The sequence below is a fragment of the Pelodiscus sinensis genome, chromosome 7, assembly GCF_049634645.1.
Source record: "Pelodiscus sinensis isolate JC-2024 chromosome 7, ASM4963464v1, whole genome shotgun sequence".
Classification (NCBI taxonomy): Eukaryota; Metazoa; Chordata; order Testudines; family Trionychidae; genus Pelodiscus; species Pelodiscus sinensis.
This window is the reverse complement of record NC_134717.1, coordinates 65,230,844-65,256,831: the sequence shown is the minus strand read 5'-3', so window position 1 is coordinate 65,256,831 and position 25,988 is coordinate 65,230,844. Positions and strand designations below refer to the sequence as shown.

Sequence of the window (25,988 nt, the reverse complement as noted above, 5' to 3'; positions counted from 1 at the left end):
CTACCTCTGGCCCCAGCTCTGCCTTCAGCCCAAGTTCTGTTGCTTGAAGCAGCCTCATCTGTGCAGTAATGGAGGGGTTAGGGCACAGACAGTTTCCATTAATGGTAAGGGCATGTGAATGGAAAAGTTTGTGCTTCACTGCCATAGGAAATGTTCTGTACATCTACAGTGAAGAGAATTTGTATTCAAAACTCATTCTGGTTCCAAATTGAACCCCAAATACTTGTGCCCTACATACATATTATTGTGAGGCCTTGGCAAAGCAATGTCAAAGATTTGTTTAGAACGAGTAGACTAGCAATTTGCAACTATAGAGATGTGAAATTACAGTTTTGTACCATGTTTGGTTTGTACGAAGAGCTTGCCTGCTGTTACAGATAACATTTGGCCAGGGATCTTCCCATATCCTGTGGTGCAGAAGCTATAACTCCTGGTATAATGGGGACCTCTACTTTGATTGGAGCCTATAGGTCAGGGGTGGGCAATAATTTTTGACGGGGGCTACTCCAAGATTTTGGGAAGTGGTTGAGGGCCGCATTTCTCCATGAATGGAGGAGATGAGGGATCTGGGATGGAGGTTGAGTGCAGACGGGAGCTTGGGGTAAGGGATTGGGGTGCACGAGAGAGACTGGAGTCTGGAAGGGTATGTCTTAATTCGAACTAGCGGAGCGCTTAATTCGAATTAGGTAAACCTCATTCTCCGAGGACTAATGCTTAGTTCGAATTAAGTAGTTCGAATTAAGGGCTGTGTAGCCACTTAATTCGAACTAGTTGGAGGCTAGCCCTTCCCAGCTTGCCCTGGTGGCCACTCTGGGCCAAACCAGGGAAACTTTTCTGCCCTCCTCCCGGCCCCGGAGCCCTTAAAGGGGCACGGTCTGACTACGGTACTTGTGCCAGTTGCAAGCCTGCCAGCACCCAGCCAGCAGACCCTACACCTGGCATGGTGTGAGCCAGCCACCCGCTGCCACCCAGCCCTCCGCCTCTTCCCAGGAACAGGCTGGTGGCTCCCAGGAGCCTGCCTGGAGCTGCAAGAGGCGGGTGCCTGCTTGGTCTAGTGCGGAGATCGTGGACCTCATTGAGGTTTGAGGGGAGGCCTCCAACGTCCATGACCTCTGCCCTAGACACAGGAATGAGGCCGTCTAGGGCAGGATAGCTGCCAGCCTGGCCACCAAAGGCCACATGCGAACCCAGGAGCAGGTTTGCATGACAATCAAGTTGGGCCGGCGAGACCCCCGACCCTGAGCTTAGAACATAAGAACGGCCATACTGGGTCAGACCAAAGGTCCATCTAGCCCAGTAGCCTGTCTGCCGACAGCGGCCAACACCAGGTACCCTGGAGGGGATGGACCAAAGACAATGACCAAGCGATTTGTCTCATGCCATCCATCTCCAGCCTTCCACAAACAGAGGCCAGGGACACCGTTCCTACTTCCTGGCTAATAGCACTCCATGGACCCAACCTCCATGAATTTATCTAACTTCTCTTTAAACTCTGTTATAGTTCTAGCCTTCGTAGCCTCCTGTGGTAAGGAGTTCCACAGGTTGACTATGCGCTGTGTGAAGAACTACTTTCTTTTGTTAGTTTTAAACCTGCTGCCCATTCATTTCATTTGGTGTCCTCTAGTCCTTCTATTATTGGAACTACTGAAGAACTTTTCTTTATTTACCCACTCCACTCAAGCTTTTATAGACCGCTATCATATCCCCCCCTTAGTCTCCTCTTTTCTAAGCTGAAAAGTCCCAGTCTCTTTAGCCTCTCTTCATATGGAACCTGTTCCAAACCCCTAATCATTGTAGTTGCCCTTTTCTGAACCCTTTCCAAGGCCAAAACATCTTTTTTGAGGTGAGGAGACCACATCTGTACACAGTACTGAAGATATGGCATACCATAGTTGTATACTTCCCCTTCTCCTCCTTCCCCTGGCTTCCCCCTTCCAGCTTCCTCCTCTCAGGTTTCCCCCTCCCCTCTTCCACCTCCTTTTCCCAGTCTCCCAGAGGTTAATTCCCCCTCCCCCAGTTTTGTTAAATAAAGAGAGTTTCTATTTTTGAACAAAGGTGTCATTTATTTTTTACATCAAGAAGGGGGGCTAGAGAGGGATAAGTGGAAAGAGGTGAGGGAGGAATGGGGGGAGGACTGGGGTGGCTCTGCGGGCTCCTCGGGGTGGAAGCTCGCCTGCAGGGTCTCCTGGATCCTGACAGCACCCCGATTGACCCCCCCCCCCCCAGATGGCAGCCTGCGGCAAGTGCAGCCGGGCTGATGGCCGAGTGCTGAGATGTGCCGAGTGCGAGCACTCAAGGACTGCTTTGCTGTCCCTCATCGAGGTAGACAAGCAAGCGGAGAACCCTGAGACCTGTCTGTCCGGGGTGGGGGTCGGGTCCCTTTAAGCACAGCCCTCGGCTAGCCTGAGGCAGCAGCTCCACACTCTAAGTCCTACCCTGATGCCCTGCAGGCACCGGTTCCGGCCAGCCTTAACTTCGGTTCAGGGACCACTCAATGTGGACATGCTATTTTGAATTAGCAAAACGCTAATTTGAATTAGTTTTTAGGTCTAGATACACTAATTCGAATTAACTAATTCGAATTGTTAGTTCAAATTAGTGCTGTAGTGTAGACATACCTGAAGGGAGGGAGTTTGGGTGAAGGAAGTGGTTGTGATCTAGGGCAGGGGACTGGAGTGCAGGGGTTTGGGATGTGATCTAGAGTAGAAGTGGATTATGATCTGGGGCAGGATATTGGGGTGCCAGATCTGGGAGGGCTTATGGGTGCAAGAGGGGGATAGGGTTGTCGATACTTTAACAAAAAAATACCGACCATGGCGAGGGAAAATTGGTTGGGGGGGGGAAGGGAGGGACCAAATTTTTTTGGGGGGGGGGGGAGCGAAATGCACACACACAAAGTCACGGCCCCTTTAAATCATCACGCTCCCCTCCGCCCCCACCAGATGCAGCAGGGGAAGAATGTCTCACGGGGCCTTCTGTCCAAGAGAGACAGAAAAAGTAGTCCAGTATTTTCGGGGGGGGGGGGGGTTACTAGACAGAAGCCGCAAATACCGGACTGTCTGGGGCAATACCGGAGACATGGCAACCCTAGAGGGGGACAGAGGGTTTGGGTATGTTGAGTGGGGGGCAGAGGGTTGTGACAGGGAGGGGCTGGGGTACCAGAAGCAGGCTTTGGCCAGGAGACTTACTGGCCAGCAGCCCAGCCTGCCTGCCTGGCCATGTGCTTCATTAAATAACTGAGCCCAAGAGAGGGGGCATGGTTCTTATTGGCTGCTTGTTATTCAAACAGAAACCAGCCAATGGGTTTGTGCTTGGGGAGAGGCAGCTCCTGAAACTCTCCCCTCCCTCCCCCTCCAGTTTTGAAACAGAAAGGAAGCCCAACAGCCAAGTTTCTGCACAGGGCTGCGGGGCAAGCAGGGGAGCCTGCCTGGGGCTCTCCGCTGCCTCTGCGGGCTGGATCTGGTGTCTTGGCGGACTGGATTTGGCCCGGGGGCCAGATTTTGCCCAGGCCTGCTATAGGTGCTACGATAATATAAGTAATATCTTCCCACATCTTGAAGATCCCCAAAATCCCGGTATCAAACAGTAGTCTCTACACTTTTTCAAGGTATATCTTTAGTAAGCTGACTGTAAGTACTTTGAGAGACAGTAGATTGACTTTTTTGAGAAGATGCCTGTAGTTTTGGGGAGGGGAATAAAAAATAGGGAAAAACTTTTTCAAAATTTCAATATCGTGTCTTTTTAATCAATTTGAATAACTGGTCATCTAACTTTTGGGGCTTCTTCCTCTGGACCCAACACAGCTGTAGGTCTCTGAATTTAGCCTTTAATTTCTTCAAAAATTACTGTTATTTGTATAGCCCAGTCAATGTTTTGATTTGTATTCAGATAGCACGAATAAGTGTTTGATTCAGTCTACAAGAAAAGGTTGATCTGTGCTCTGAAGACATAATATAAGACAAGCAGCATTCAAAATAGGCAGGAGAGGAATAGTGTGTGATTATAATGTAGTGGTCATTTTAAATTGTTATCCTTAAATATCCCTTTCTCTATTATTATTTGGCTAATATCTTTGGACTTGAGAGCAAATTTAAAGAGAAGCGTAAGTGGTCATAAAGAATCAGATCCTTAAATTGCCCTAAAAAGATTTTATCATGCACTTCTTACCAGGTGTTAAATATACATCGATCCAGTAGGAGCCAAAGGTTGGTGTCATGGTTAAGGCTTTGAACACAAACTCCCATCTGAATTTTATTCCAAGTTCTGCTATAGTCTTACTGTATGACAATGAGCATCTATCTCACTTATCTTCTCCTCCTCTGTTTCCCCACATGGAAAGTAGGAATGGTACCTTTCTTTCTAGGACAGTGGGGAGCGTAAGTTCATTAGTGTTACAGCTACAGCTGAGCACCTCGAAAAAAACCCGTTTTCTTCCATGTTGGGTATAACCATGAGTGGTCTTTTGTGTTGTACTTATATTGCAGGCTCTTTTGGGCATGGACTTCCATTTTAAGAGTTTGTACCGTGTCTATTATAATGAGCTTCTGTTTCATGATTAAGGCACATAGCTACTATAGCACAAGTAGTCAATAATTAATAATACATTTGAATACTTGAATGTTAGCTTGACATAATATTGGTTTAATGATTAACTATTTCACTCATCATTTTGCCTTTCTGACACAATAACAAAATTGGATTCATAAGGTTTAAATATTGCATATTTTGGTAGTACTTAGTCCTTGAGAGAGAGAAGCTATGAATATAGCATTTCAGTGTATATAAAATAAGTTTTTCAGCGGTCTTCATTGTGTTACTACATCTAGATATTTTCATCAGTGCTGTGTAAGACACAAAATAAATTTAGGTCATATAATTTTAAAGCATGGTATTGTTGACCTGAACAATTGCTAGTGTGGTCATTCAACTTCAGTTACTTTTTGTGGGAAGCATAGTGCATCCCCTATCTATCAGATGATTTTTCCCTACATACATATGGTGTTTTCTCTGCTAGTTAGTAAATGAAAAGGCAGCATTCATGATTTACCATAATGGCATAATATGAATGCTTTTTTATCTGCTTTTATTACTTTGCATCTGTGTGAAGACTGTGGCAAGCTTTAATAAAAAGTACAGCTGGTAGGTAGTATGTTAAGGTTTTGTATGAAACATTTAAAAAAATGCCTGATGTTTGTTGTTAACTCTCAGTAATTGAAATGGATTACGTTTATCTGACATTCATCTTCTTAACTTTGTTTTATATAGTTTAAATATTTCAAGGAATTGGTTATATTCAGTGGATCAGATCTGCAGTAAATGAATAAGCCATTATTTTGTAATGATCTGATGAAAACAGTTCTTAGTTACTCCGACTCCCTCTAATGTAGCACTAGCAGAGATTTTCTAGGCTTCAGTTTAAACAGAAAACTTGCACCTGACCATATTAAATATGACCAGTTTTTCAAATAATTAAATTGTAGCTGCCGTAGCTAGAATCAGACTGGTATACCTGTGTATTCATGTAGGGGCTGTGTGTGTATGTCAGCTTGCACATTCTCCATAGAGAGTGCTAATGGGATTGACCAGGATCTGTAGGGAGGCAGCTTTTCCTTTTCCCAGTGGAATAAGCTGGGGATTAACTGAATCACTAGAACAACAATTCATTAATTGGCCTAACTGAGCCTGGACGCTTGCTGTGATGCTTTCTGATCTAGACAATTAACCTAATAATGTGGGTATTATTTCCCCATCTACTATAATCTGACTCAAATATTTTCTCCATAGTGCTATTCTAAATTTATTCTTATGTCAAGGGTAATTGATGCTCTCAGTGCACTTAACAGAATTCTAGAAACAATATTATGTGTGCAAAAATGCCTGTTGGAAGTCAAACCACTTGGCATGTTTAATGATTCTTTACCTTCTGATATCAGCATACTAGACCACTTACCTGGCATTACCCAGGTCCAGCCTGGGATTGGAGGGAGCCTACTCTGGGTGGCCTGGAGGAGCTTGTGTGGTGGGAGCTGAGGCTGTGCTGCCCAGTCCTGGTGATGCTCCCAGGTGGGGCCCATGTGGGTGGGCCAGCAGGCTCCTTCTCCCCTTGTATCTAAGGGCCAGGAGGTAGGAGTTTGAGGTAGGAGGGGCCACTTACCTGGGTTAGTGGCTGGCAAGATGGTGAGCCCTGACCCCAGCTGGCCACTCCCTTGGTGGTACGGCAGCCTCCAGTGGTCACTCTGCAGTACAGCTCTCCTGCACTTTCTGCCCCCAGTAGTGACTGAGAGTATAGTGCCCCTCCACTCAGTCTCCTTTCCATGTTATGAAAAACAATTGAATTCCAGACACATCCTGTTTTCCTGTCACAACCAAACCCTGACCTTGCTTTAAGTTAGGATAAGAGAAAGTTGCATACCAAATTTGGTGGCTCTAGCTTTTACTGTTTAGGAGTGCTGAACAAACAGACTCACAGACAGATGCACAAATCTTACAATTATATCTAGATACCAAGTGCAAATCCCTAGTTACCGTCCTAAGGGGACTAAAGTAGAGGGTGAAGGATTGGCTCTGAGGTTTCTTGCATCCTTCATGTAATGATTTTATATTTTTTGGCATTTAAAAATGGAAACAAAGTTTATTTTTCAAGTTTTAAGAGTCAGCATTCAAATCAGAATTTGGTTTTAATAGTGATGTAAGGCAGTGAGATGGTATTTGGAAGCAATATTGATGATGATTTATGAACTTGTGCGTGCATTGAAGGAGTCTGCTTGCCACTATTCAGATACCCAGCGCTAAGGGCTCATCTGTTTCTTGTGCCACTTCTGTTGCTGCATGTTTCAGAGACATCATATAATTTAAAATCAGTTAAACTGTGAAAGTGACTAAATTACCCTGTGATAATTTATAACATGTTCTTCAGTTAGCGTAGAGGCTAATATAGCATTTTAGAATGTACCTTTGTGTACTTTAAAAACAATGTGTAGTTCTGTGGTACCTTAGAGACTTAACAAATATATATATATAGTGTCATGAGCTTTCATGGACAAAACCCACTTCTTCAGATGAGATGATCTTGAGTCCTTCCTGTATTTGTGTTTAATTTTTTTGATAAGTTTAGATTTTAAAAAAACCTCTCCGGTCTTTTTTTTTTTCCCCAGACTAGATTAATTTGTTTTGTTGTAACCTCTGACACATTTTTAAAATATGTATATATACAGTAGACAGCAGATTGACAGCTCAAACCAGCCAAGCCAATTTCTAACTTTATAGAGACGTTCCCATCTGGTTCACGGGAACTGAGGAACATCAGGCGGCTTTTGTCTTGTCTAATAACTGGGGAGAAAGTGAAGCTAAATGACAGCAGCTGTGGCCCTACAACACCAGATGTGCCTCTGGGACTAAACTCAGGACCCTTTGCTTTAGGAAGGGGCTGGGATTTACAAAGGAACCCTACGTGAGCTGGGTTAATCCCACTGTGGGGCACTGTGCATGTGGTGGGGGTGGAGTGCAATTGTAGAGCAGGGAATCCACCCTTGTGCTTTTGAGAAAGGAACAAAGACATCTCTGCTGTTCAGTGTCTGACTTTCAGTCGGGGCTCTGAACATCTACAAAGAAGCTTTTGACTTTTCCTAACCTGATTCAAGAAAGCACTCTGATTCATAATTCCATTTTATTCAGTAGGATTAATGAATTTGTACTTGATCTGTCAAAGGAGAGAAGGTTTATACAATATTCTGAGGCTTTTTTCCCTTAACAGTATGCTTGGATCTGCCTCTGCAGTGTAAATGGGGTCAGTTGGCTGATATTTAACAAGATAATTGCCTTGCATAAAAAGTTGACATAAGGATTATATGGGCTGTGGTACAGAGCTATGAAAATTATGATCTCTCCCAAGTTAAGGTATGGCAGATTTGTCTTAAATTACATATAGTACTCATTGATTTTGTAGTATTTGGTGGGAGAAGAAGATTGCTTCTGTTCTATTAAATAATTTTTATTTTAAGACAAAACATTGTCTGATGATAGTCTTCTTACACAACTGAAAGGCATGTATCCTCTTTGTTTGGTAAGATCCTTTTCCTTTTTTATAAATGGCATCTGTAATAAATATGCCTTTGTCATTTTACTCAGGTTTCCCTGGTACATTTTTACCACTTGTGGTAAATTCTTGATTTGTGAATATTTATAATTTAACTTTGCTAGCATGCTTTTCTGTTTACATTTAAGGAAATATCAATGCAAAATATTTCTCCTATATACAGTGCACTTTAAAGAACAGACAACTTCAGTAAATATTTGAAGTTATGATGTCCATGTATGTTTAATATTTAGAGAGTTTCAACAGTTCTTAGTAACTTTCATATTTTTAGATTTTATTTTGAATGGCACTGCTAGCTACTGTAACCAGTTTTGATATTAGCATGTAGTGTACATATATTTATAGGGCTGTTTTCTTTGTAACTGTTCAGCTGATTATGGTGTTGGAGTATTTCACTTGTGTATTAGCAATGAATATTGATGCAGGTAGAAACCGGAGATCTGAGGAATGGCTGTGTTGAAAGCATATGTTAGGAACCGTGCAGTTGAGAACACTGAAATGGTTACTCTCCAGTATTTTGAGGGAAATGGACAAGTTTTAAGCACTGGGTTTTATTCTTTTTAATGTCTGACAGGCATGTATTTTTATTCTTACATATTCAAATCCGTGTCATTTGAATTAGGAGAGTGACTGCATACTTAGTATACATCCAATGGGAATTATAGGTGCCACTTTTCTGAATGAATACTGCATATCAGTTATCAGCAGAGTTGTTTTTTGCTGTAACTTTTTGTATACTCTTTCTGTTCTCAAGACTTGAATTTTCTGGTTCCCTCTGACAACTGGCTGAAGATAGAAAACTCCTCAAGTTTTAGAAAGTAGTTGGTTCTGTTGGGTAGTGTTACCTAATCCTTGTCCAGATCTCTATCAAATCCATGTTCCATTTCAGTAAATTTCATGGTTATAAGATTTTTAAAAAATCTTAAATTTCACCATTTCAGAAATTTAAATATTAAATTTCACAGTATTGTAAGTGTAGGGTCCTTAATCCTCCAGATCCCCTTTTCGGATAAAGGGGAATCACAGTATTGCCAGCCTCACTTCTGCACTGCTTCTAGCAGCAGTGTGGCCTTAAGGGCTTGGTGGCTGCAATCCCTACCATGGGAGCCAGATTTCACAAGATAAACCGGATTTCATGCACCATGCTGCATTTGTCATGCCTGTGAATTTGGGATGGCCACATCCAGATCTGTGTACCTTTTTCGGGGCACAGGAGAGAAGAGTGTAAGCTTTTTGTAGGCCTTATGCTTTCTTTGTGTTTACATAGTCTTATATACTGTGGTTGTTACTAGAGACAAACAGTGTGTGGTTTCAACTTATATTTTTTTGTCGCAGCTGCATATTTCTCTCCTACAGAAACATGAGATTTGCTTCATTAGTATTTTGTGTGGAACGGCAACATTCTCTCCTCCTCCCCATTGTGTAGTTAGTCCACATTTAAGAAGCAAGGACTATTCTGAAGAAAAATTTTGGTTTACATTATTGTTACACATAATGGCTATCCTGAGCATGAGCTGAAGCATAGATTTAAGTTGTTTGATAGGCAATCTCCATTATTATTTATTAATTCTATCTCCTAGGACTGGAAGGGACCTTGCAAGGTCATCGAGTCCAGTCCCCTGCCTTCACAGCAGGACCAAGTACCATCCCTGATGAATTTTTGCCCCAGATCCCTAAATGGCCTCTGCAAGGATTGAACTCACAAGCCTGGGTTTAGTAGGCCAATGCTCAAACCACTGAGCTATCCTTTCCCTCCAATTAATTTATGGTAACCTTGCTACAAGCTTTATATGAAGCTCTTTCCTCTTGTTTTTCATAAGTCGTGCAAAGTTTAGTCCCCAAAAGTTCTCTTAACAATACATTAATATTTCTAGAAAAATAGAATTGTACTACATTTCTCTTGTAGCCTGGAATATGTGATGCAAAAGGAAATGTCTTGTTTTGGCAGAGGGACAGTGTATGCAATATATGGCTGAAAACACAATGATTTGTGTCTGTCAACCACCTATTTATAGCAGAATCAAGATTGGTACTGACAACTGATGTAATTTGATGCACTGTTGAAAGAGTAAACATTAGAAAAAGTACTGCACATCCATTTGCTAAAGTATATTCTGTTATGCCTTAGTGAAATAAACATTTCTGGCATCACAGAATGGTCTTATTTAAAGCACATTGTCTCTACTTGTTTCCTTTAACACTATAGATCTTTTGTGCTGCTGTAGAACTTTCTTGCTCAGGAATTCAGCAGATACCCTCTGCAAAGTCAGCCCTAGCACAGGTACTAATCAAATACACAGTAACTCGTTATAGGTCTGACTTGAACCTATGGAATCTTCCCAGTTTTGTAATGGCATTTTTGGGAGGGGGGGGGGGGCGGATTGCTATTGTGCCCCAGTATTACAGCACGTATGGTATGCATTATTCGTAAATGCAGCCTGGTGCCTAGAAACTTGTGTAATTCCTTTATTAAAAAAAATCCTAAAATACCATTCTGATAAAGAATAGGTGTACTAGCAAACTTTTTTCTTTGTTGCTTTAGGAGACATCACTCAAAAAGGATATGAAAAGAAAAGAGCAAAGCTGCTTGCACGTTATATTCCACTCATTCAAGGTAAGAGATATAAACTATCTGAAAGTATCAGGCAAGCCTTCTGTGCTGTAAAAAGTGATTGGTGTAACCACTAAATCCTTAATGAACAGAAAGACCATTGTCCTGAGTTAGTGATGTTACTAACTTTATAGAAAAGTCAGGGTTTTCTTTGTAGTAAGTAGAATTTTAGCCCCCAGTGGACTATCTGAGTAGACACATTGTGGTAGACATCAGACCTGAATGTTAGCAAGCAGCAGTGTTCCCTGTGAGCTTGTGCAGCCCCTCAGGAGAAATTGAAATGCTGTTGTGATGATGAGCAGAGTGCCCATAGCTAGAGTTTGTATTTCTACTGCTGGTATATATTCACACATGCCTCCGTGCACATAAATATTTTTTCTGCACATGGATGGAAAAAATCCACATATGGATGGAAAAGATTATTAGAGGGAACATTGGAAGCTGGTTCAAAAATTAAGCAGCTGTCTTTTAACTACCTATCTGCAGCAAAATGTGACTGGGCAGCGCTCTCTACTAAAATTCTGTTAACAGTTATTCTTTGTTAACACTATTACATCAGCAATTTGCATCTGGAGTGAGACGTGAGACTTGTTTTTAATCAAAGTATTCTTAATATTTCTGAGAATTTTGTTTAGGAGCATTTAGCTTGTAGGTATATTTTTTTGCCTTGGTTAATAAATTAGTCAGTGTGTCAGTTACTGCTTTAAAAGAGTAAGATTACTGGAAAATTTTAATTTTAAAAAAGTTATTAAAACTACCTTTCATAAATAAATAAATTAATTAAATTTATAATGTATTTATTTCTATTCTAGATCTTTCTTGTACTTATATCTTATTATATTTGGACTTTTCTTTACAGTCTTTTCTGACTATTTAATTTATTAATTAATGGATACCCTGTTACGTGTCATCATCAAGCGACGGCATTTTGAAAAAAAACACACAGGCTTTGTAATAAAGTGGCTGTAATTACAGTAAACTTCCGATAATCGGGCACCTTTAGGACCCAGGGGGTGCCGGATTATCAGATATGCCGGACTGTCGGAAGGGGGGGCTATGAGGGCTCTGGGGTGGGGTGGGGAGGGATGCCACCCCAGACCCCTCATATCCCCCCCTTCCGATAGTCCAGCTCTGCCCTAGGCGTCCCCGATTCAGCCGCTGCTGGTTTCAGCAGCGGCTGAATCAGGGACGCCTGCGGCAGAGCAGCTGGGGTGCTGCTGGGTTGGTCCGGTAGCGCCAAGGGGCGGCGCTACAGGACCAACCCAGCAGCACCCCAGCTGCTCCTGGGATGCCTGGGACAGAGCAGCTGGGATGCTGCCGGGTTGGTCCCGTAGTGCTGCCCCTCGGCGCTGCGGGACCAACCCGGCAGCACCCCAGCTGCTCTGCCCCTGATTCAGCTGCTGGTCAGTTTCAGCAGCTCAGAGCAGCTCCAATTGTCTGGCTGCCCGGAGCACTTCCGGGTTGCCGATGGTGCTGGACCATCTGGAGTGCCGGAGCATTGGATGCCGGACCAATGGAGTTTTACTGTAACATTACATTTGCTGTAAAAACTACAATATCTGCTGCTAACTGACACACACTACCACTTCTGGAAAATAATTTTGGGGAATGCTTTGATCTGTTACCAGAAATTCTTTACTTTAAAGTTATCACTCTAAAATAAAAATTGATAGTATAGTCTTTGAGTTAAAAGTAATTACAGGACTACTTGTGTTTAAGCCCCTTATAATTTAGATTTAATCTGATGTTTATGCCTAAAGAGATGCTTTTATGTTATGCTTCTGTTTTCAAAGCTTTGCAAACTATTTGAAAAGTTCAGTTTGGCCATTTTGTTTATTTAAAATGTACAATCTAATATTTTAAACTTTTTTGCTCTGCTACACATTTGTTTTTAAAACTTCACACTAGCCATGGATGTAGTCCTCAACAAGTACTGTCTTCAATAAATAAAACAAGGTTTTGTCTTAGAAACAGTTAAGTCCTAGTTTGCAGTAGAATGATAGGGTTTGCCTTCTGTAGTATCACCTAGGTTTGTGGAGTTATCCATCTGCAAATATAAAGAGGGTACCTCAAGGAAGTGACCCAATACAGAGGAATAGGTACATGTAAAACTAACTTAGAAACTTAAGTTCTTGCTACTGAGATGGTTTCATCCTAAATGTTTCCGCTCAAGTACTCATCTCTTTCTACTGGTGCTTTGATCTTTTCTTTACTTTTTTATTTCAGTCTATTCTGTAATTACTTTATTCCTACTCCCACTTTGATTTCACGTAACATTCATTTATGGCCAGATAATTTGCCAGCCAGTCTTCGGTCGTTTTTGTTTCCTGCAGTCTACAGGCCCAAAGGGTGAATATCTTAATTGCAGTAATACCACCAACAGCAGCACCTTCATGCATTGTCAGGAACAATTCTGTTGTTGATATCAAGATTGACCTTTGTAAAGTAATTTTGAAAACATAGTTAACACAGTGAAAATACTTGACCCAATAAGTTAAAATGATTGCTTTCCTAGTATAATAAATCATATGTCCCTTCCATTTACTCTTTTCTTGGTTCAGTGATTGGAAAATTGGCACCGCTACTTGGCACCTTAATAAACTAAACATTATTAAACTATATTTCTTAATAGCTTTAATTCTAAATCATTAGCTGGATTTGTTTCCAAACTAGGGCATTTCTATCTTTTATTATAATTGCTTAGTTTTAATACAGATATTCTTTTGCGGTTTACAAAACACTACCATATAGTTTTTTACTTCCTAATAACATTTACTATACAATATAGTTAAGCTGAACTTTTGGAGAAGTGTGTTAAATGATTAAGCTCAATTTCTTGTATTCATTGATCTATCTTGGTGGTAGGTTGGTTTCTGCTTCCAAAGCATGCAGCCATCTGAAAAGAAAACACCGCCGATTATGACTTCTTTTTAGATCCTCAAACTCTTTTGTGCTTAGAATTTCCAGGTACACCATCAGAGTGATATTCAGAGCCACCTTAAGATTAGGTAAAAGCGGCGAGGAGTCCTGTGGCACCTTATAGACTAACTGAAGTGTTGGAGCATGGGTCTTTGCCCACGGAAGCTTATGCTCCAACACTTCAGTTAGTCTATAAGGTGCCACAGGACTCCTCGCCGCTTTTGCAGATTCAGACTAACACGGCTACCCCTCTGATACTTAAGATTAGGTGTTCCTAGCAAGGCTGCTCTTGTGGCCACTCTAGCCCCTTGATGTTGTTACTGATTCATTAATTTTTCATTCTCCTCTTGCAGCATTTTCCTCTAAGGTCATCCCCTACTGTTTTGGTTCCGACTGTCCCTGACACAAACTGCAACCCTATTCACTAGTTCTTCTTTTGAAGTATCCAAGCTTGAGAATACCAGCTATTTTTGTGTGACGTGGTGAGAGGGAATTTAGCAAAGACTCCAAGGAAATGTTGGCAGCTGCTCAAAAATGTCTGTCCGTTTTTGTGAGTGAAAGATTCAGATGGATTTTTAGCAGAATTTTTTAAAAGCTCATTTATATTATACATTCAAAAAAGGGTTTTATAAGCCATGGTATTTGTTTAGATCTTTAACATCTTGCATAATTACACAAATACACTTGCATTTCTTTTAAATATTTTGCTGAGCACACCTTGTGTTGCTCTAATTTTTTTACACCACTGCCAAATTGCATTCACTGCTGGTACATTCAGAGGCAGCCAAGTTCAAATGGAAACCCTGTGGGATTTTTTAGGGATTTTTTTTTTAACAAAACTGCCCATAGTTAAATGATTCCAATCAGATTATTTCTGCTTTTATTCACAATTGATTATTTACAGTTCTTTCCTTTGGGAAAAGGGGATGTTTTCCTTTGGAATGGCTGGAAAGGTTTTTGGAAACACAAGTATAGTGTTTCCACTATTCAGCTGGCAGTTGTTACCAGCTGAAGCCCCCCATTCCAACCCCTTGTGTAATTTCTTTGACTAGCAGGGTTTTGCCATTTGAGGCAGCACCACGTTGTACTGCTGTTACCAGGCACTCTTTTCCCCTTCATATTTAATGTTTTTTCTCTTATCTGGAATGTAGTTAAAGGAATCCTGTATAACACTTTCCTAAGATGAGTCTGGGGGTTAAATTCATTACTCTTCTAGACACTAAAAATTATAGACTGAATTGGATTTATGGCTTATTTCAACAATCTATAACCCATTAACCCTTCCTTTTGTCCTGTGACTGCAGAGATATAAATGGGGCACACTACCTTGAACGGTCTTTTATAGTAGGTACTAAGTACTTATTCTGAACAATCTGTTCCACCTTGCATTTTGCTGAGGCTGGGAGTACCTTTCCCAGATCTGAAGAAGAGCTTTGTCTATCTCAAAAGATTCTCTCACCAACCAAAGTTGGAACAATAAAAATCAGTTCACCTTGTTTCGGCCTTTTTTCTTGACATTTTACAATAAGTTCTTTCAGTCCACTAGGATGATCTGTGATGCAGAACAATTTCTTATGAGAAATGTTTCTGGGATTTAAATCTGCCTATCACTTCTTTCCATTAATGTGTCTCTGGACTAGCATGAAGGAACTACTTTTGATAAGCTCTCTTTACAGTCTCTTGATAGAAGGTGTTGTATTTTCAATTGGTCAGAAATGTTGGATAGTTTTGGGTGAAATGATCATCTGTTCAGATTGTTGGATTTGAGTAATAAAAGCTGAAGCTGCAGGTAAGAAAATTCGATGTTTTTAAAATATTGACTGAGCTATGTTCCAGTTCTGCTTTGCAGATAGGTGGCATGAATTAATATTTGTGAATCAGCATCCAGTATTTTTTTTAAATATATCACTTTTCATTATAACTTGTGGTAACATTTTTAAACCTAGCTCCTGGATGATATATTTTACTTTTTCTAAAAAGTAGGTCATAAGCTCATACGCTTTGTAACATTTTCATATGCTACGTAGATGAGTGTGTGTGTTATCTGGCTGCCAAGAGAGACAAAAGAATGTGTATATCACTGACCAAATATTGTCTGTCTGTAGATGTGAATTGTTTTTATGAGGTGGAATTGTATTTCAGGTGTAGATCCATCCCTGCAAGCAGAGAACAGAATCCCAGGTTCTTCACAGCCTACAGCTGCTGTGTCCAAACAGCAAAAATCACGTTCTGCCAACTCAAGAGATGAGCGTTTCCGATCTGGTAAGGAGCATCTATGCAGATAAAATAGGTGCCCTTTGTTACACCCTTAAAGACATACATATGTTATGCTTGAGGAGCCGAGTGAAATGCTTTCCATATTAGAAATAGCAAGATCTGAATAAAACTGTCCAAGCAGCTTTGCTACATGTACATACACATAGACAATGCTTGGCCAACTCTGAAGTGGAGAAAATGATTGGTGAAGAAAATATATCATATTCCTTGTTATGGACTTAAACCATGCTTAACAATTTCCTCTTGTCTGATAATCTGGTTTCCTATTATTGGAGCAATCTGTACTAATATTTACAAGTCTGTGATTTTTTTTCACAGTAGGGTTATATAATTACCATATTTACCAAAGTCCCTTTCAAACATTTCCTGATTTGAAGCAAATACACACAAACAAGGGAAATATCACAATGGATATTCTACATGAACTTTTAAACATGCTTCAGTGCAACAAACAAACTTGTTTTTGAAAATCTTTGTAAAAATATCCATATCCTCCTCATATCCTGCTTCCATTGTTACTGCTCAGGTGGCTAAAATACATTGTGTTACGATGTGAAATTCCTTCTTACAATACTGAGAAAGGCAGGTGCTTTTTGGAAGCTTTCAATTGGTAAGTCTACAGAATGTTGTTTCGGTTTGCTGTGGAAGGTAACTACATATCCCAGGACTGGGAAGGAGAGAGCTATCTATAGCAAATGCTGCATAATCTGAATTTTCTAAGTAATATGTTATTAACCCTTCAGTCACCTTGCTTTTAACTGCTTGGCACCAGTATTTCTGGCTATTCATGTTTTTATTACTGGCATTCCCATTGAGAAAACTCTGCTCTTAAAATGAAGGCACTACACCTCTATGGTTGGTTTTTGATTAATTCAAGGTTGAAGGGATTTTTTTCGGTGGTTTGGGTAGCACGTGCAAGGACTTTTCGGAAAGATATGTCCTGTCCAAAAAATAGATTTTCTGAAGTTTGACGATGAGCATAATAATGAACGTCAAAGAGAACTAATTAAATGGAGTGCTTAAGATTAACTTTAGTATAGAATTTAAAGCAAATGACTGAATTATATCTCTTTTCTTTCTCAAACTTATTTGCAATATGTTAATATCAACAAGCAATGTTTTATATGTATCTAAAAATACTTTATAGACTAACAGATTTATTGGAGCATAAGCTTTCGTGGGAAAAGACCCACTTTTGTCTTTGCCCGTGAAAGCTTATGCGCCAATAGATCTAGTCTATAAGGTGCCACAGGACTTTTCATCGCTTTTGCAGATTCAGATTAACACGGCTACCCCTCTGATACTTAAAAATATACTGTAAGAGACCTACCGTGGTTTGATGTAGAGAAAGGTCAAACTAGGGTAGTAACCATAAAAGACCTTTTGTGTCTAACTTTATGTTGGTGATATAATGAAATGATACTGGGAAAAGGTTTAGCATAGAAATGTTAGAGTTATGAACATGTTGGGGAATATAGGTTGTTTGTAACTCTTGTTACAGTTCTTTCAAAAGTTTAACATTTCAATGTTGACTTAATACAGCTTTGAAATTTACTTATGCACAAAACAAATGCAGCTTTTAACCATCTTAATTTAAATGAAACCAGTATAGAGCTTTCTTATCTTGTCAAATCTTCTTTTAAAACAAACCAAAAAAAAGGAATTTTTTAAGTAACTCACATTTAGCACAGCACTTCACTGTATTTGTGCTTTTTTCCCCCTGTGGCTACTTGTTTTGTGTACTTCTGGTTCCAAATGAAATGTGTGGTTGACAACTCAGTTTGTAATTCTTGTTCTAGTGTATTCTCACTGTTAATTGTTTTGGGGTAGTTTTGGGAACAATTTCAGTTAACACACACATAAATGTGTAAGTGAATACTCTTTTAGAGAACAGTCATACTAGCTGTCACTGCTGTTCCATTTCTTTGCTCCAAAAACTTTGGTTAGTATCACTGAAGCTTTGTTCAAAATTGACATTGATGTATTTTAATTCCATTTAAAATGTTGATGTTTATCGTGATTCCTAAACCTAGCAAATCCTTTCTTTTTTCATTTCCAGTTTTCTGAGTGACCAGGTTTTGTACAGTTAAGAAAAAATTAGTCCTGTCTTGATATAGCTTCTGAATGAATGTTACTTATAACTTGTTAACAGTTACTGGTCACTGTGACAGGCAGGATATTGTACTAGACGATGAACCCACTAGTCTTATCCAGTAAGAACATAAGAACGGTCATACTGAGTCAGACCAAAGGTCCCTCTAGCCCAGTATCCTGTCTGCCGACAGTGGCCAATACCAGATGCTGCAGAGGGAGGGAACACAACAGATAATCTTCATGTGATCCCTCCCCTGTCACCCATTTCCAGACAAACAGCGGCTAGGGACACCATTCCTAGCCATCCTCGCTAATAGCCATTGATAAACCTAACCTCTGTGAATCTATCTACCTCTTTTTTGAACCCTGTTAGTCCTAGTCTTCACTACATCCTCTGGCAAGGAGTTCCACAGGTTGACTGTGCACTGAGTGAAGAAAAACTTCCTTTTGTTTGTTTTAAACAACAAACATAATATAGATATGGCATCTTTCAGAGGCCAAGATTATTTGAAATAAATCCAGAGAGCTTGCAAACTAGTGCAACATGAGACCTGTGCAGCCAGCAGTTCCCATCCATCTTTATTTTATTTGAGTGACCAAAGTCCCATTTTAAAAGACCCTTTTCTGGCTAACTAGCTTTTTAACCAAAATTGATAAGAAGTGTTGTAGATGAACCCAGAAGACTTTTGTGGTGTGAACTGCTGCTAAGTATCTCAGGTGAAAATATTGGAAGTGATGAAGAAAAGGCAATTTGTGCTTCTAAAGGTGTGTATACACTTCCAGTGTCGTAGTGCTTCCCAGAGACACTACCTACACCACAGAAAAGCGTTTTCCATCAGCGTAGATGCTCCCGTCTCCCACAGAGGCAATAGCTTTGTTGATGAGAGAAGCCTTCTGGTCACCATACCAGTGTCTGCATGAATTCTGAAATAATTATGCTTCAGATTAATTTTAGTGCTTAGCAAAAGTTGGATGCAAAACCATATTTGGCTCCTATTAAATGAAAATAAGGCTGTGTACTTTTACTCCTTTTTTTTCTCCCCATTAAATGATTTTATTTCAAAGAATAGACTTTGAGCAGGTAATTTCCAAACATAACTGAATTTAATTTCTTAAGCAGTTTTGAAAATACTTTGGTGAAGCCACATTTATTAAAAGTTAATCACTTATGAGCGTGATAGTCCTTCTGCCTCTTGCATTATATATTTCCAATACATAACCAACCCTACTATTAACAGTTTCATTATATAGGTGCAAATCACTCTTAAACCCAGAAGTTGAACACTGTGGTGATAACATTCAGATTTGTTTTTCTGTAAATAAAATATTATTTTATGCTTGGATGCTAGTATTTAGGAGTTGAAGGACAGGAAATGAGATCCAACATGCTGAATATTCACCAACATTTTTTGTTTATATATAGCATGCTAGTATTTCACGTGAGTTTGAATTTTACTTAGACCATAAATGAAAGTATGCATTTGACCTACCTAGTTTCTGGTGGACATCTACCAACTTCCCAAACAGTCACATAGGCGGGTATGATTGTCTTTCTCTCCAGGCTTGTGATACCTGGTGGACTGTAGGCCAGGTTTGAAATGGACTGGCAAAGTCTTGTGGACAAAGCTTGCACAGAGTCTTTGGCATTACTGTCATTTCCTTATTTTCATCAGGCCCAGTTTTCCTAAAACGTAAAAATAACACTAAGGGGGAGAAGGTGAAGACATCACAAATAACACAACTACAGGCAGTCCCCGACTTATGCGGATCCGACGTAAGTCGGATCCGCAGATACGAACGGGGCTGCCCCAGAGCACACGGACTGCGGGACCTCGCGGTCCTGCCGCCCATGTACTCTGGGGCTTTCTCTGCGTCTCCCTGGTCTGCAGACCAGGAAGACGCAGAGCAAAGCCGCGGAGAGGCTCGGGCAGCCCAGGTGCGCCTGGGCTGCCCAAAGCCGCGGGGGGGGGGGGGACGGGCGGGCTCCGCTGCCGGCTTCCCCACGGCTTTGCAAAGCCGAGGGGGGGGGCTCGGGCAGCGGGGCGCGCCTGGGCTGCTCCGCTGCCGGCTTCCCCGAGGCTTTGCAAAGCCGCGGGGGAAGCCGGCAGCGGGACAGCCCAGACGCCCCGCGGCTGTCCCACTGCCGGCGTCCTCAGAGGCTTTGCTCCCCGTCTCCCTGGTCGTCTGGTCTCCAGCAGACCAGGGAGACTGGGAGCAAAGCCGCGGAGGACCCAGGCGGCGGGACCGCGGTGCGTCTCGGTCCGCCGCCCGTGTCTTCCTGGTCTGCTGGGGTGGGGGGGGCGCAGCTAGTACGCTTCCTCCCCCCCCCCCCCCCTTCCCCCAGCAGACTAGGCTTTTCTCTGGACGCCTGTGGCAGAGCAGCTGGGGTGCTGCCGGTTGGTCCCGCAGCGCCGCTCTGGGCGCTACTGGTCCAACCCAGGAGCACCCCAGCTGCTCTGGTCCTGATTCAGCCGCTGCTGGTCAGTTTCAGCAGCGGCTGAATCAGGACCCCTGGGGCAGAGCAGATGGGGTGCTGCTGGGTTGGTCCAGTAGTGCCGAGGAGCGGCGCTACTGAAGCAACCCAGCAGCACCCCAGCTGCTCTGCCCCAGGCATCCTGATTTAGCCGCTGCTGAAACTGACCAGCGCTGACTACAGGAAGCCCGAGGCAGAGTTGCTCTGCCCCGGGCTTCCTGGAATCAGCTGCTGATCAGTTTCAGCAGCAGCTGACTTGGGGACGCTTGGGGTTCTTAAGTTGATTCTGTATGTAAGTCAGAACTGGCGGTCAGTTTCAGCAGCGGCTGAATCTGGACGCCAGTTCAGACTTACATACAGATTCAACTTAAGAACAAACCTACTGTCCCTATCATGTACGTAACCCGGGGACTGCCTGTATTACAATATTTCCTAAACTTTTGGGAGCTGAGTCCCCATCAGTGAAATAAAAGCTATTGTTCTACCTTACAATCTTGTCATGTGGTATTAAAAGTATACAAATCTTAATTTATACATTTTCTGAAGCCCCCCTGCCTCACTCTCCCTTTCCCCAACCATTTTTGGAAGTGCTGTTATATTCCTAATCTACTTTCTCTTGTAACATGGTTTGGAGTAGAGTAATTGGTTTGGAGTTAGCACTGACTTCTCTCAGGCTGGGTGCAAACTCAGGCACAAATCTCTGCATCAGTTACACTCACTTCACATTTTGAATGTTTTCTCCCCAATTGTAACAGCTGAGACTATTTTTAAAATGAAAACCGAGACTGTGAAAAACAATGGTAAGGTTTTTCTGCTTCACATCCCACGCATCCTGTGTAGACCTTCAGATCTTCTAAAGGGGGATCAGAAGATACTTGGGGAAATTTTGTGCTAAGGCTATGCATCACTGAGTTTGCTAGGATAGGTGATTAAATGTGAATATCTCAGCTGCTATACTGAAAACTTTATTGTTACTGTAATTGGCCTTTAGACCTTGGTGCTTTCTGACTCTACAACACAATATAAAAGCTGCTGCTGTTAAGCCTGGAAACACATTGCTTCTACTTAGTAACTAAGTATTGGTGAGATGAATGGTTACTAGAAAAAGGGGCCTGATCGTATGTTGTCAGACTAAATAATTACTGCCATGATGCGGCACCACTGATTTGTCAAGATTAAATCTGTGGTGCATATGATGTTCTGGAAGGAAAATTTAGTTGTACCTAATTCCATAACTAATGATGTTGTTGGTTATTGCTCTCTAGACGTCCACACTGAAGCAGTACAAGCAGCTTTGGCTAAATACAAAGAGAGGAAAATGCCCATGCCTTCAAAAAGACGCTCTGTTCTAGTACACTCTTCAGTAGAAACATACACGCCTCCAGGTACCTAGTAAGACACCATACATAAACATTGTCAGGTAAAGTTAAACATTGCAAATGTAATGAATGAATATTGTGTCATTTATTCTGCTGATTTTTTTAAGTCTCTCATGTTGCGTGCGGTAAGTTTTTTGCATGCTTTTTTAATGTTGGTCCTGATGTTAAATGTAGGTTGGATTTGGTCACTGTCAGCATTTCAGTTCTTCCCCAAGATTTTCTCTTTTTTCTTAAAATTTTGGAAAAGTTTTAGAGGGAATAGTAGCCCTTCTCAAGCATAAAGCACTTGTTTGCCTTCATTTGTGAAGTCTCATTTTGAAAGATATCATCTTGAACAAAATATGCCAGAGCTTTGTTGATTTGTTGTTGTTGTTGTTTAGTAAATGTTGCATGAGGTGCCTTTATGGCTGGTGGGGAACACTTCAAAAATTAATGAAAAAGCTTCTAGTTTGTAAAATAGCCTCCTAGTTTGTTTAACTTATTGTTCATTTCTGGAGCCCATCACTTGTGAGTGTGAGACTGTTCAGCCCAGAGTATTAAAAAAGTTCTTACTTTAAAGAAAGGAAAGGTGTTTCTTGCCTTCTCATCACAGATCATCTTAAGGATAAGAAAAACCTCTTTCTCCAGATACATGCTGTCCTAGCAAGCTACCTACTTTGGGGTCAGTGTCCTGTAAGCAAATGAGAGTGAATTTCTCACCAACTCTGAAGCTTAGAACAACTGATTCTGTCTTGGACATTTTGTGTGCTGCCCTGGAGTAGAGCCACAGTGACTTCTGATGCTTACACCTCAGTTCCGTTTTTTAGCACACAGTGAAAAGAATATCCTGGATGGTGAGGTTGTCCTCTTTGCTGGGCCACATCTCCTCCCCCCCCCCCCCTTGGTGCCTTTGAGGAAAGCTCTGCTACTTGTATGTCCTTTGCGTAATGCAGTGGTCCCCAACGCGGTGCCCGCGGGCGCCGTGGCATTTAAGTGTGCCCACGGAACAATCTGGGTTGGGCCGGCCCTGCCCCTGGGCTTGTGACACATGCGCAGTGCTGGCCCCGGGCGCATGGTGCATGGGCAGCCCCTACCCCAGGTGCGCAGCACATGACGATGCCAGCCACGGGCACGAGGCACATGGGCAGCCCCTGCCCCAGGCTTGCGGCACATACGTGGTGCCGGCCCCAGGTGCCTGGCACATGGGCGGCCCCGGGCGCAAGGTGCATGGGCGGCCCCTGATTCGGGAACGCGGCACATTCTGGTGCCAGCCCATGGCGCATGGGTGGCCCTGCCCCTGGGCACGCGGCACATGCCAATCCTGGGCGCGAGATGCAAGGGTGGCCCCTGCCCTGGGTGCGAGGCACATGCCGGTGCTGGCCCCGCCCCCAGGAGCGCGGCACATGCCGGTACCGGGTGCGAGGTGCAAGGGTGGCCTCTGCCCCGGGCAATACGGCGCGTGAGTGGCTCCGCAGCCCCAAAAGGTTGGGAACCACTGATGTAATGCATTTTAATGGTTTCTTTGCCTACCTTTATTAATACAAATGTACTTGGAAGGGATGTCTGCGGCAGTCTACATTCATGGTCTGTGCCCTCTATTTCTCTTCCCCTTTACCCTGCCTGTCTTTCAGATACAGAGAAGCTGATCACTTTTAAAGCATTGCAAGCGTTTTTGTGTGATGACACTTCTAATGATCTGTTAACAATTTCAGAGAAATATAACAAATGACCGGTTTTCTTTGGGGCATGCTGGGCATGCTCTGTGCTTGCAGGGATATGGTTTTCTAAGCTGAGTGTCTGGAGTTTCTCTTGGACACCCTCCATGCCTTTCACAAGTTAGATTTCAAGATGGCCTGGATTGCCTCACAGTTAAAAGCCTCAAGTGAACCAGAGTTCAGCTCTCAGCTACGTGTGAAGACTGCATAGCTTCTCGCTGTGTCAGCTCCCATGCAAGGAGACAGCCTGACACGTCTCTTCAGAACCCTTGAAACATCCACCCTGCTTAGGGAGTCCAGTGGCCAGGAAAGGTGGTTGGAAGTCTCAGCTGTGGTGTCTTGGCATTATTATGGTCAGTCTCTCCTTCAGTAGCATCAGTGCTACCATTTTCTGCATCACTTCAGCACTTCGGGTTGTCTGTCTGGGATGAAGTGTACTATGACCAGGAGTATTGGTCTAAGGCTTGCTGGAAAGCTACTTGCTGTCATTAAGTGCTCCAGTTTCTGAGGTAGAGGAGGCAAAAGCTGTTGAATTCTATAGACTCTTTACTCTATAAAAGGCAAAATGGAATTTCCCTCCATTTATTGAGAAAATTATGTTGGCCATTCTGTTTTTTCTGGAAGTATTTCAGGATACATCACTTAATGTGTTCCCAACTTTTTTTATGCCACAGACTGGCAAACTCATTCCCAAACTTTTGGCAGGCCTGCAACATTTTATTTACATATTTGCAAAGCCATTATGCAAATAATGAATATGCAAACAAAATGTTGCCTGTCTGTCCAGCCCCAACGCAGCCCCTTACTCCCCAGTGTGTAACACCCTTTGACCCTTTAACCTCTGACCTCTACAGCCCATGCCAACACCCTCCTCCCCTTTGACCTCAGCACATCCTCACCCAACATCCTTTTGCCCCCAACCTATCCCTGGACTCCCCGGAGAAAGCTGACATGGCTCTTACTGCCATAGACAGCGGGAGTGGCCATTGGTGACACGTACGTTCCCTTCTCTTTTACGCTCCTCTGTCCCCAGGCACATCTCACGCAACCTGTGGGTAGAAGGAGGGGAGCAGGGAGCCCTGGCCAGTTGCCATTACTGAGGGCAGAGGGAGGCACCTCCTGCTCTGCTGCCTCCTACCGCTGCCTCAGCCACACTGCTGCCAGTGGCAAAAGCAGATGGGCGGGCAAGGGGAGTGGCCATTGGTTGCATGTGCGTGCCCTCCTCCTTTGCAAATCGCCTCTTCCCCCCTCTCCAAGCGCAAAGGGAGGCAGGAGGCACCTCCTGCTCTGCTTCCTCCTACCACCTCAGCCACCACAGCTGCTGGAGTTGAGCTGGCTTGATCAGCTGGCTTGAGTGCCAGCAGCCACCACAGGCCAGCAATTGGGAACCGCTGGTTTAAGGTATCTGCTGATAATTCCCCAATAAAAGAGTGGCTTCCGTCCTGACCCCGTGGTTGATAAGGAAGTCATTGGTCCCCTTCTTAACACAAGTCTCGTGTGTCACTGTTGTCACCATTGCAAAGCCTGACAATGTGCACTTGCACATTTTTCAGAAGGAGAGTTTGCTAGCCTGTAATGTCTGCTTCAGCAAGTGTGTGAATGAAACATCTTTGTGATTTTCTTCCTTGAAATACATTTTAAGTGGTATCTAGAGGTGCATGGAAACAGTGTGACCTCAGGCCTGAACCACACTTGATTGGCAGCATGAGCGGCTCCCTCCAGAATCTAAGCACACAGGCAAGCGTGGTTGTGAGCATTGAGCTTTTGTGTATAGATGCAGCAGGGGCTTGTATGATGGTGGAGACCTGTGGGAGAAGAATGGAAGTGTGTTGCTCAAGCTTAGTTTATTTACTTAGGCAACCATCCCTCATTGAATTGACAAGGGAAAGCACTGGCAAAGAAGCCTGCATATTCCTTCTATTAGATGCAGGGATGTTGCTAGTTCTTTGGCTCTCTTTCCACAGCAGTCAGCATTCTGAACCCTGCTTCTAGGAATCGAAACCATCGGGTGCTTTGATAGAATTAAAAGCAAGCAACCAGTCATCTGTTGTCTGCTCAGGAGGATTACCCTGGGGGGGGGGGGGGGAATAGCCCTTTCCCCCCTTATGGCCCTGATTACCTCGGGGCTTTGAGTCCCGTTTGAGCAGCATGGTTGGAGAAGTTTATCTAATCTGAATTCTGCAAAGTGCCCTACTTGAATGCTCTTTACATAAGTGTCAGGAAGAAAGTGCAAGATATACATTCACTTAATTTATCAGCCGGCTGCAAATGCAGAGAGGTATATAAAATCTGACGTGCCAGTCACTGAGGTAGCTAGGTGCAAACTGCTCCCAGCAGGGTCCTTAAGAAGTAGAAGACCCCAACTTATCTGTAGTGAAAGAAATGGTTAACTGGTACCTCTAGGTACCCTCCCTTAGGAAGAACCTGGTTGGGACTGCTTATGAAA

General features: G+C 42.7%; 1 protein-coding gene across 6 annotated transcripts in view; it reads left to right on the top strand.

The window, feature by feature from the left end:
• Positions 1-25,988, top strand: part of DIP2A (disco interacting protein 2 homolog A) — a 144,658-nt gene that overhangs the window by 40,091 nt on the left and 78,579 nt on the right. For 3 of the 6 annotated variants that reach the window (XR_012905355.1, XM_075934132.1, XM_075934129.1), the window contains exons 2-5: positions 10,302-10,376; positions 10,638-10,709; positions 15,768-15,887; positions 21,735-21,854. Coding sequence is in view for 4 of the 6 variants with exons in the window: in XM_075934132.1 (XP_075790247.1) it covers positions 10,302-10,376; positions 10,638-10,709; positions 15,768-15,887; positions 21,735-21,854 (387 nt within the window). In the remaining 2 variants the exon portion in view is untranslated. Of the gene's footprint in view, positions 1-10,301; positions 10,377-10,637; positions 10,710-15,767; positions 15,888-21,734; positions 21,890-25,988 lie in introns of those variants that run through there. The other 3 variants (XM_075934131.1, XM_075934130.1, XM_075934133.1) reach the window with 3 other exon arrangements.